This window comes from Electrophorus electricus, chromosome 22, assembly GCF_013358815.1.
Source record: "Electrophorus electricus isolate fEleEle1 chromosome 22, fEleEle1.pri, whole genome shotgun sequence".
Taxonomy (NCBI): Eukaryota; Metazoa; Chordata; class Actinopteri; order Gymnotiformes; family Gymnotidae; genus Electrophorus; species Electrophorus electricus.
Genome location: NC_049556.1, coordinates 1911203 through 1923553, shown reverse-complemented (window position 1 = coordinate 1923553; position 12351 = coordinate 1911203). Strand labels below are relative to the sequence as shown.

The 12351-nt window shown below is 40.2% G+C and overlaps 1 protein-coding gene across 1 annotated transcript in view; it reads right to left on the bottom strand.

Moving 5' to 3' along the window:
• The window catches only part of LOC113568977 (NACHT, LRR and PYD domains-containing protein 12-like), a gene marked incomplete at its 3' end in the record, with an annotated part of 13514 nt that extends 6499 nt beyond the window's left edge, over window positions 1-7015 (bottom strand). Inside the window, exons 1-3 of the mRNA XM_035521406.1 lie at window positions 6898-7015; window positions 6322-6390; window positions 2396-4184 (exon numbers count right to left, since the gene is read on the bottom strand). Coding sequence (XP_035377299.1) covers window positions 2396-4184; window positions 6322-6390; window positions 6898-7015 — 1976 coding nt within the window. The remainder of the gene's footprint in view (window positions 1-2395; window positions 4185-6321; window positions 6391-6897) is intronic.
• Window positions 7016-12351: the final 5336 nt, after the last annotated feature.

The following is a 12351-nucleotide window of genomic DNA, read 5'->3' as shown; positions in this document are numbered from 1 at the left end:
TTATCTTTAAAAGTGTTATCTTAATTTGCTGAACCTTTAATTGACGTATTTCTTTTCCTGTAAGCCTTTTATATATATATATATATATATATATATATATATATATATATATATATATATATATATATATATATTTTTTTTTTTTTTTTTTTTTTTATATAGTTTTTATATTTCTGAGTGTAAATAATTAAAACACAGTGTGTGTTTAGTGTTTAATAAAAATATATTCTGGGCTAAGCAGACATCATATTTCACTTCACAAACTTAGGAGGCCAATCATCCTCACTAGATACAATGATAAAACATGAAAGCAGACACCAGGAGGAATGACACTGTGAAGCTTGTGCTTTACAACACATATAACAGCTCAGAAATGAAAGAGACAACTAAGACAGACACAAATATGAAGGTTTGTATAGAAGACTAAAAAGCGAGACTACGGGAAACAGGTGAGGTCTAGAAACAGGAGAAATGCCTAACAAGGATGAGAGGAGGATTATGGGAGTTGGAGTCTGATAGCACAGTTTCAGGGTTGATAGGAGCAATTGTGACACTCAAGAGAATAAGAGTGGTCACATCACAGTCACTTTTACAGGAACTCCTTAAGGCACACATCACCAGATGGTGAGTTATTATTCATGATTGTAAATCACTCTTCTACCACCAGCTGTGAGTTCCTGTGTCTGTGACACCTGATTGTTGTCCCATGGTGCAGGTGATACCAGTATGTGGTTAGGTGTGATTGGTCAGTGGTGGTAAACCCTGGTCTTGGTGAAGAGGAGACTGAATTCAGGGTCTGGGATGGAGGGTTGGGAGGAGAGTTGGAGTGGAGCTGGAGCAGAGCTGGTGGACTGAGGTTGGAGAAACCTCTCCCTGGGGCTGTCCCTCTACCCCTCTTTCTCTCTCTCTCTCTCTCTCTCTCTCTCTCTCTCTCTCTCTCTCTCTCTCTCTCTGTCCGTCTGTTAGGTAACATTCAGGTAGTAGTCTGTATGATCAACTTCTGTTATTTATAATGTGTATTGCCTCATTACAATATATGACCAATTGTAATGTGTAACAACCTGGCTTGTATTATGATAATAAACCCTGTATAATCTCAAACTCACATTCAGATCTTCAGATTATTACATACATTTCCTTAACCTTCAGTTGCTCAAGTTGTAAGTTGCTTTGGATAAAAGCATCAGCTGAATAATGTAAATGTAAATCTGCTGGGTGGGACACAGATGTGAAATACAAAATGAAAGCAGGACACAAACATATAAAAGCTTACAGCAAGGTGGCAGTTACACAAGCAGCACACAGAGAGCACAAGACACTGTCAGCACGATGACCAGCAAAGGAGACGTTTAACACGAGGATTTAAATACACACTGATGAGAAGGAAAACAACCAGTTAACAAAGGGGAATGGCCACATTTGAGGGGTGTGTACACAGAAGCACATGATCACACCTCAAACACAGGAACAACAACACAGAGCCACATGTTGGGCTCTACCACGTAGACTAGAGCAGAGGGAGTGGACCGTTACAGCTGGGTGGTAAACCCCTGACACAGCAGGTGTCTTAGCATTAAGGAACTTTATAAAGGTAATTACATATTCTCATGACACTGGGCTACACAATAGAATTTACTATAATACATTTGTAATTATAATTTTACAGCATTAAAACCTTCACCTGCTCTTGTTTCTGTGGGTGGTTGTGGGTAAGCGGAGGTGGGATGGGGCTGTAAGTAAACACACTAACAAAACCCCCTACAGTGTGAAAGAGAAATACAGTGATAATCACTGTCTGTGTATGTCTGTATAGACATGCAGTGATAATGTCAGAAAGATATACACTTACAGTGTGTATGTGTGTGTGTTTGAGAATGAGACATGCAGTGATAATGTGTGTAAGAGAAAGATAAATGCTTTCATTGTGTGTGTGTGTGTGTGTGTGTGCGTGTGCGTGCGTGCGTGTGTGTGCGTGTGTGTGTGTGTGTGTGTGTGTGTGTGTGTGCGTGTGTGTGCGTGTGTGTGTGTGTGTGCGTGTGTGTGTGTGCGTGTGTGTGCATGTGTGTGTGTGTGTGTGTTTGCGAGTGTGTGTGTGTGTGTGTGTGTGTGTGTGTGTGTGTGAGTGAGACAGAGAGTAAGAAGTGTGTGAAATGTTTTTTATGGTGTATTTGACCTGCATTGCCTGTATTAGGAGGGAAGGCAGCACAAAGACACTTAGAAGCAATTTAGGATTAACAAGTGGGTCAGCTATCACCTTAAATACTGATTAGGGTACATGATATATCAGTTACAAAGGGGTTCAGGAAACACTCTCAAATTAACAAATGACTTTACAATGGAGTTAATGATGTACTGATCGCAGCACAGTAATGTGTTTATGAATGAAAATACTCACTGAGCTTTTCTGGATGCTGTGACCACTGGCAGCAGTCTCAGTAGACATTCCTCTGATGGGTCATATTTACTCAGGTCAAACTCATCCAGCTCCTCTTCTGAGTTCAGCAACACAAACACCAGAGCTGACCACTGAGCAGGAGAGAGCCTGACTCCATCTAGACGACAGTAATCTCCACGCTTCAGGTATGTTTGAACTTCCTGCATTAGAGAATGATCCTTCAGTTCATTCAGACAGTGGAACAGATTGATGGATTTCTCTGTAGAGGGACTGTCACTGATCTTCTTCTTGATGTACTTGACTGTTTCCTCTTTGCTGTGAGAGTTGCTTTCTGTCTGTGTCAGTAGGCACAGAGTCTGTGCCTGTAAGAGAGTCTGATTGGACTCCAGTGAGAGACCCAGAAGGAAGCGGAGGAAAAGGTCCAGATGTCCATTCTCACTCTGTAAGGCCTTGTCCACTGCATTCATAAGGAAGTCAGACATTGTTGATCTTTTGAACTCATGTAGGACTGCAGTGGATTGTTCTTCCAGCACATTTGTGTTGTTGGAGATGATGGAGAGAAATGCATATAAAGCAGCAAGAAACTCCTGAACACTCAGATGTACAAAGCTGAACATTTTCCCCAGGTGCAGCCCAGACTCCTCTCTGAAGATTTGGGTACACACTCCTGAATACACTGACACTTCTTTGACATCAATGTCACACTCTCTCAGGTCTTCCTCACAGAAGATCAGGTTGCACTTTTCCAGCTGTTGGAAAGCCAGTTTTCCCAGTGCAAGAATAATATTTCTAGTCTGGAAAAAATCAGTGTCAGCTTTGCCATGGTACTTTCTGTCATTGTGTTTGATCTGAAAGATCAGGAATTTTATGAACATTTCAGTCAGAGTTTTGGGGATCTCTCCACTCTCTGCTTCACACAACATTGTCTCTAGAACAGTGGCTACAATCCAACAGAAGACTGGAATGTGACACATGATGTAGAGACTTCTTGATGACTTCATGTGTGTGATGATTCTATTGGCCAGGCTCTGATCACTGATTCTCTTCCTGAAGTACTCCTCTTTCTGAGGGTCACTGAACCCTCGTACCTCTGTTACCTGGTCAACACACTCAGGAGGGATCTGACTGATTGCTGCTGGTCGAGAGGTTATCCAGAGGAGAGCAGAAGGAAGCAGATTCCCCTTGATGAGGTTTGTCAGCAGCACATCCACTGAGGTCGACTCTGTGACATCCGATAAGCTCACATGGTTGTGGAAGTCTAGAGGAGGTCGACACTCATCCAGACCATCAAAGATGAAAATGACTTTGTAAGCATCACAGTCTATTAAATGTAGTTGTTTTGTTTCTGGGAAAAAGTCATGAAGCAGATCCATCAGACTGAACTTTTTCTCCTTCTTCAAATTCATCTCCCTAAAAGGAAGTGAAAATATAAAGATGACATCCTGATTTGCTCTTCCTTCAGCCCAGTCCAGAATGAACTTCTGCACAGAGACAGTTTTCCCAATTCCAGCAACTCCTTTAGTCAGCACACTTCTGATGGGTTTGTCTTTAAAGAGCTCATTGCATTTGATGGGTGTCTCCTGTATTCCTCTTCTCCTGGATGCTGTCTCAATCTGTCTCACCTCATGTTCATTATTGACCTCTCCACTCCCTCCCTCTGTGATGTAGAGCTCTGTGTAGATCTCATTCAGAAGGACTGAGCCTCCATGATGTGAGATTCCTTCATTAAGTTTCTTATATTTCTTCTCCAGTTTGGATTTGTGGAGTTTAGATTTTTCATGCACAATTTCTAATAAGAAAACAGAAAACAACACATAACATTTTAATTTCAATAGCTATAATCAGTCGAGTGTATCTACCAGTAAAATCTGTTAGAGAATACAATAGTTGCACTATGTCTGGCTCCTAATCCATGAACTTGTATTCGTGTTACACATGCTACCCACCCTTGAATATGTGTATGAATGTCTTATTTTTCTCTTGGTCACATACTGAAAAGTCTTATAAATTAACTGATAAGGTAAATCAGTATATGCTATATGATTATAAGCATGTTAACAAATGTGTTTTTATGTGGTAAGTAAACTAAGAACAATGTATGGTTTGTGTATTGTTCCTCAATTAGACAATACAAACTAATCAAACTATGTAAAGTGTTCTCACCAGTGTTATTACATTTGTTTGAGCAGATTTAATGACATGTTTAAAAAAAGTGTTAATCTAAACTTGTTTGATATGTGTAACAGCGTAGTCCAGGCTATGCCATCTTTGGCCACCAGAGGGAGACACAGGGCCTACTCATAATAATCAGAGGCAATCAGTTACACCTGTCATTCAGCCTACTTGAGAAGTGCACACAGACGCCCTGATGCTCAGTCTTTGTTCAGAGTTTTGGTAAATGATAAAGTGGGTCTGTTGGGTCTCAAGTTCTCCCTATCCTTCCTTGGTTGAGAAGGTTGTTTTAAGCAGTTTTAAGAGTGCCAGACCTTTCCCCTAACAGCCTTAGTTGTTGAAGTTTTCTGTGCTGGTAGCACACTGGCTTGGGCACCCTGAGGATGGTGGTTCCTTCCCCTCCATGGGTGTTTTGGACTTCTTCTTTGGGAGGCTTGTCTAACCCTCCCCCAGTGGGTCTGGTGTCTCCTCTAATCCTCCCCCAGATCCAGTAGGTATCAACTCTCCAGTGGGTCTGGAATCTTAGTTCCTTGCTGGCTGCTCATTCGGTTTTCTGGGATCTGTTGGAGTCACTCCTCCATCTTAGGGGTCACAGCCCCAAGTTCCCCCATCACCACTGGGACAGCCTTGGTGTTAAATGTCCATATTCTCTATTACTACTTTAAGTCCCTGATAATTATCCAACTTCTCATATTCCTTCCTTTGGATGTTTCCATCACTCAGGCCTGGTAGATCTATTAATCCTGCTGTTTATGCTTCTTGTCCACTGGGTGCCTCAGTCATACAATACATACATACGCACTGTTGCTTACACACGGTTCTATATTGTCACAGTATGGCCCCATTTGTTTGTGTGTGTGTGTGTGTATGTGTGTGTGTGTGTGTGTGTATGTGTGTGTGTGTGTGTGTGTGTGTGTGTGTGTGTGTGTGTTCATCTGTATGGCCATGCTCTCCCTGTGTTTCACACCTGCTCCTCATTTTGTATCGTTAATGTGCATGTATAAGTCTTGTGTTTTGAATGTAAATGTTGTCTATGTTTGAACCTGGTTAGCCTGCTAGCCACATAGTCCTCTTTGTTTTGTGTAACAATAAACGTTTCTTTGTGTTTAACACGACTTGTCCCCACATCCTGCTCTGCCTCCTCACATCACATATATATCTCCTCTGTGACTGTGTCCTGCATGCCTGTCACTGTCCTGAGTGATTGTGTCACTGGTACTGTTTTGTACTTAATGTATTTATTTAATTTGTTGTTATTTCTGCATTTGTCTTCCATTTGCACTTATGTAGTACTGTGTAGTTATTTAGTCCTGCACACTGTACTGCTCTATTGTACACTTATGTCATCCTATGTGCTGCTGTATTGTATATTTCTGTTGTCTAATGTGATGTAGTCTTGTGTGCTTTATTGTACACTTAAGTCATCTTGTGTGTTGTTGTATTGTACATTTATGTGATGTATTGATGTATCGTACAATTACGTAGTCCTGTGTGGTGTGCTGCTGTAATTGTGGACATTATGTGTCACACCATAGTCTGACAAAAATTAAATTCCATTTTAATTCCAATGCAAACATTTGATATGAAGGAATGACAATAAACTTGGCTTGATATTACCATCAATAGGAGCAAACATTATCTACAATAAATAAGCAGCTATGTGCATATGTAGATGTCTCCTTCTGTACATAATCAGTGATGTTCGTATTCAGATGTTAACTTAAGTAAATAAGAAGTGTTGTGTATAAACAGACCTTCACTGAGAGCAGAAGTGCTTGAAGATCCTCCAGTCTGAACTTTGCTGGAACTGGGCACTTCCTGAGCTGGAGGAGAGAAGATTGGAAAATCTGAACTTTATTATCCTTATGTTAATTATAATTTTATTATCATATACAGAGTACTAAAGAACCCCTGACTTAGAAAGTCGAGTTTACATCTCTAAGGACCATTTTATTCATAAACCACATATGTTTATATGTAATTAGAAATAAATAAATATTAACTGTGTTCTTTTAGCAGATGCTCATTTGGACAAACAGATTCATCTCTTACCTCCATTTGTAATGTTAAATATGTTCACTGTCATTGATCCCTGAATCTGATTCAGTACAGGAGCACTGACATACCCTGATATTTATTATCATTATATTTATTGTAATTATCAAATACAGAGTAATAAAGAACCCCAGACTTAGTAGGGAGGATTTATAACTGTGAGGACTGTTATATTCATGAACATCATATGTTTATACCAAGTAATTATAAAATAATAAATATTAACTGTCATTTCTGGTGAAAGATGCTTATTTAGACAAACATTCATCTCTTACCTCCATATGTAATGTTCAGCATCACTGGTCCCTGAATCTGATTCCCATGCAGTACAGGAGCACAGACGTTCCCTCCTGTCTGGGCTGTGTTGGTCTGGACTGGACTGGAAGCTTCCATCTTCTAATCAGTCATTACCTCACAAACACCACTAAACATCAAAGAATGATGATGTCATTGCTCTAGATGATTTCCTGAACTCAGTGAATCCATTTAAACTATTTAATTTGTTGATTTATTGTATTAGTTTGGTAGCATTAAAATAGAATATTTATAGTTGATCATAAATACACCTGCTTCATGTACTGTACCCGCAAGACAGTAGAATGTGTTGTTAATAGAATATGAAATGTAATATGTATATTTCTTAGTTTTATGCATTCTTAGATTTCAATTCATATTCTTTTGCTTTCATACTAGTTATCAGTTTTACAGGTGAGAATAGCACCACCCAGAGCAGGACACCAAGTGTTTCACAATCTGTTTACTGGTTGATATCTGCGGTTCATGCCGGAGGTTTTGTTTGGGTAGGAGGCTTTAAGCACATCTATCCCACATAATTATCATAATTATATTTATAAAAATAATTACTGATTTGTGTGATGAATTACAGCAGGGGCTAGTGGGAGTGCACCCACTTTAACTGCTGCAGGAATTTGTCAGTCAGTTTATAGATGGTCTGAATATGAGCAGGTTCAGATTATTAGTGCAGGGATCAAATCCCTAACAGGCTGATACAAAGTTACTTGGACATATCAATACAATACTTTAATGCAGAATCCATCAAATGATGTTTCCAAAACACATGGAGATAAAACATAAGCGTTTACAGAGGTTACAGGAATCAGTTGATGCTTTGATACATGATTTTGGAACTACTTACAAATGTTGCAGTATACTACATGTGTAATTTTCATGTAATGAAAACATACAACAAACAAGCTGTGGCCACACAACCTGTTCCCAAGACTAAATTTGAACCAAAGAGGAAGGACATTCATTTGCTTTAAAGCAGTAGTTCATAACAAATCTTCACAGCAGATAAGAGTGCAGCTATCATCATATAGGTTCACATATGAAATAGATACAAACCAACAAAGCAATATAATATTACTGAATTAGAACAAAAACTGAACTAAACTGAGCTGGATATCAAGACAGAAAGTTGAAGTCCAGCAGAAAGACTAAGGAGCTCTACTACTGCTGTCTGTCTCCACTAACAGCTTTCCACTGCAGCTTCAGTCCAAATTCTGATCATTCTGAATGTACAGCACAGACTCACATACTCACCGTGTTTGTGTCTCTCATAAAATGATGATCGTGCTCAGTCTCTCTCACTCTGATTTGAATCTGCTTGTTCTGTTCAGTTAATAATATGATGCTGTTGGAGCTGGAGACTCCAGATTCAAGTTTAACTTCATAGTTTAACAGATCGTCTCCTACTTGCTTCCCAGTGCTGAATAACAGGTACAGGCCCAGACAAGTCACAGGTAAGACTGTGCAATACAAAGAGACTGGTACAAGTATATTGATATACAACATCCACAACTACTAAAATAATCTCTGCTGATCTGAGAACAGTATAGTTGTCCCTCATAAAGGCTACTATCTTATTCCTGACTATATCTAATTATCCTATTGAATTCCTTTAACTAAATGGAGAATACCAACAAAGTCATGCAGAAGTGAATTTGTGACATGGTGTCAGTTTACCCACCAAAAAACTGCATAGAGTGGGGTAAGATATTCTTACAATTCAATTATTTTCTAATAATTTTCTAATAATTCACCTCTTGCTTTAGGCCAGTGTGGTTCATTCTGATCTTTAGTCCCATACACTAGTGTGTATTACACACCTGAGGTATTTATGGATGAGATGTAAAATGTACTAAATCATCAAAGCTGAAAACTTCCAGCATCTCACATCAAAACTGAAGCCACAGAACAAACGTGAACTAAAAGAATCTGATGAACATCTGCCATCATATTCAGCAGAAACTGTGCACCAAATATCTGAGGACTGACTCAAGATTAAAATTCACTAAATCCAGTTATGAAAACTGGACATTCATCAACCTGATTGTTTTTTATTCAGCCCTGTTGCATAACAAGTTACTGTCTGTGTATGTTGGTGACAGTAACAGTGAGTTAAGACAGGTTTCAGTGTGTACCAGCCCCTGCCTCTATGTCATGTGGTGTGTTCACCACTTGGTCCTGTTTGTTTTTCTTGGTCCTGTTAGTGTGTCACCATGTGTGTTGTGTTTATACTTCATCTCCCTCATGTTGTCACATCCCCTCATTGATCTCCATTTCTCCTCATCCGTTCCACCTGTATTTAGTTTCTGTCCTCGTTACGGCCAATATAAACACTCCCCTTAACTCTCACGCATGTCACGGTTATTAGAAATCTCTCTCCCCTCCTGGGTGTGTGTGTATATGCTACATGTTTTGACTTGTGTGTTTTCAGGTAGTCGTCAGTGTTATATATATATATACATACAGCTCTGTAAAAAAAAAAAAGAGCAATCCATTTTTTTCTTAAATCAGCATCTCCACATGTACAGCAGGTACAGATTCCAAGTAAATGTGGAATCTAAACTAACATCTGTTCAGTATTACAGTGGCAACAGATTCACCAAATTACTTCTAAGCAAGCTCGCAATGGCGGTCATGCAGCCCAAAACAAATGCGATCAATCCCCTCTTGTTAAACTGCAGATGAAACTGATATTCCGGGATTTTAGCACAAGACAGAAGGTCCCCAACACACCTGGACGATGTCATATTTTCTCACCAAGGGACCAGTGGTTGAGATTTCTTCCTAATACTAGGGGAATTCAGCGAGGACGGTGAGATGGGATAATCACCCAAATCATCAGCACATGAGACTAACACTGGGGCATAGTTTATACAAAGGGCATAGTTAAACAGTAAAGTTTAAATAAAGTTTAACCTAGCACTATTTTGAATGTATCTGTGCTTGGTGTTCAACCCATTTTGTTTAAATAATCTTAATCAGTGTTTGTACACACTGGCAGTTCCGGATGTGTTCTTGTAGCAAAACTCAACAATGCATGTCTCCATGGTGCCATTATGAGCCGTGGCTCCTCCCTCTTTGTCGTTGTTCAAGTCTCGCTTGCATACAGCATCACAGACAAGACTGGGCTTTTAGAGAGGCTGGCACGGTTGGACATGTCCAACGTTCCCTTCAGCATGTCCTTAATCGAGTTGAATGCCATCCATCCTTCTCTTATTCTGTGCGAAATCTCCACCTTCATATCGTGTCTCATGTTCACCTCCTGTCCGAGACAGACAAGCTCTTCCACTCCTTCGACTATAATTTGACCAGGTGTTACACCATCAGACTGCATGAACTTTGTTTTCTAGAGTTGATCTTCAGGCCGACTGATGAGCTTCGGGTATTCAGCTCACTCAGCTCAGGTCTGTAGCTGATTGGTGCTTTCTGTGGTGAGAACAATCTCATATGCAAATTGGAGGTGGGTCAGCAGCTCTGTTGATACACTGTCCCATTCGATGTCTCTGATGACAGCAGGGAGACGTTGGCAGTGCAAACAGAGTTCACCTCCCTGAGGAGGTCCACATGCTGCGCTGCGACTCCTTGCTTCTTGAGCGACTATAGCACTGCACTTTTCTTGACACTATCGAAGGCCTTCTCATAGTCAACGCATGTGATGTAAAGAGGTAGCTTGTACTCTTTGGCTCTCTCTACCAGCTGTGTCAAAGTGAATATGTGATTGATCTTGCTGTAATTCCTCCTGAATCCTGGCTGCTCTCTAGATTGCTGCTCATTCATTTGTTGCAATAATTCATAATGACCTTCATGAATATGTATGAGGGAGGAGGCAATTAAGGCTGTTTTGAAGATTGAAGATTGAAGAAGCATAGAGTGAGAATTTTCCAGAGCTATTCTCCACGTGACTGCAGCATCTCAGATGTTATACCATCTTTTCCAGATGCTTTTCCATTATCCAGGAATAAATAAAAGGGAATTTAATAACCTCCTACTGCACCTCTAGTATCTAGCATAATCAAATAAATCACTTGATAGCACTGAATAGTCTTAAAATGTAGCATATCTATCAACAAAATAATCCAACATAATATTTATTAGGACTAATATAAGTAACTGCTTATGAATTTTCAGCCATCTACGTGCAATTATTTGCCAGAAATCCCACACTGAATACACCATGCTTTTGGTTTTGAGCCCTATAAGATAGATAGAAAGTTTGTTTAGCTTGTTAAAGGCTTGTTAACATATAATTCCCAAATAACTTTATTCACAGTTTCTCAGTAATGTCAACAATGACCGGAGTCAATCTAATTATACAGGCATTAAACACTGTATATGTTGTTAAGAGTGGCCAATTAAATATATAGGAATGGAAGTCTTACCATTTTCTATCAGGAAACATTGAGTTATGCCCATAGAATGGCAAAATGGACACAAGGGGAGCTTGTTTCATTGTTTCACAGCAGCCAGACTAACAGTTGCGCCCGTAGGCATTTTATGATTTTATGATTGCCATGAGCGCAGACATCGACTGATGCTGACTATCTCAAAATGGCCTATTTAGTGGCTGATCAGTCGACCACTAACTCAGACATGCACACATATGGTTACCTGAGTTTAGATAATGAGCAAATGTTACTGTTTATTTATTTAATATTATTTTTTTAAAAAAAGCTTAACTTGAAGCTCTTCACAGGGGTCACCAGGTAGGCACCTCCCTACAACAGTGTTTCAGTGAATAAGCCCACAACACCTCCAGGAGGCTCAGCAGTAAGGTCTGCCACCGCCTACCTGATGACTAAGCCGAGCCCCACTGATGTATTAATGTATGCTCAGTGCCACTGGTTCCATCTGGATCTATCACATTACACAATGACACCGCACTCACCTGCTCGGTCCTCCATGCACCTGAAACCCTGAGCCTCAACCATCCCTCCTTTATAGTACATTTCAGGAGCTAGTCTCTGCTCCCCTCATCCACAACCACTGGCTAGACCTTTCAGCTACTTCTGATAGCTCCTTCACAGCCAGCATTAGTTTACAACTAAATTAGCTTACAATTCTTTTCTTTACAGAAAAGAAGCCTGATGCCAGAGAGGAAGTTGGGGTTCTGGATGAACCCTTGTCTCAGTGCCTCTTCTATGTGCTGATCCATAGCTCTCTCTTCCTCTTGAGAGAGGTGGTAAATACGTGCCTTGGGCAAGGTGGCACCCTCCAGCAGTTCTATAGCGCAATCGTAAGGATGGTGAGGGGGTAACTGTGTAGCTTTCTGTTTGCTGAAGGCGTTGGCTAAGTGCTGGTATTCATTTGGAAGGGAAAAATGATGCTCGTCAGCGGGACTCTCTATAGTCGTGGAACAGTGTGTAAGTGTGGGTAAGGACAAACAGGTCTTATGACAATAATCTGACCACTGTGTTCTCCCC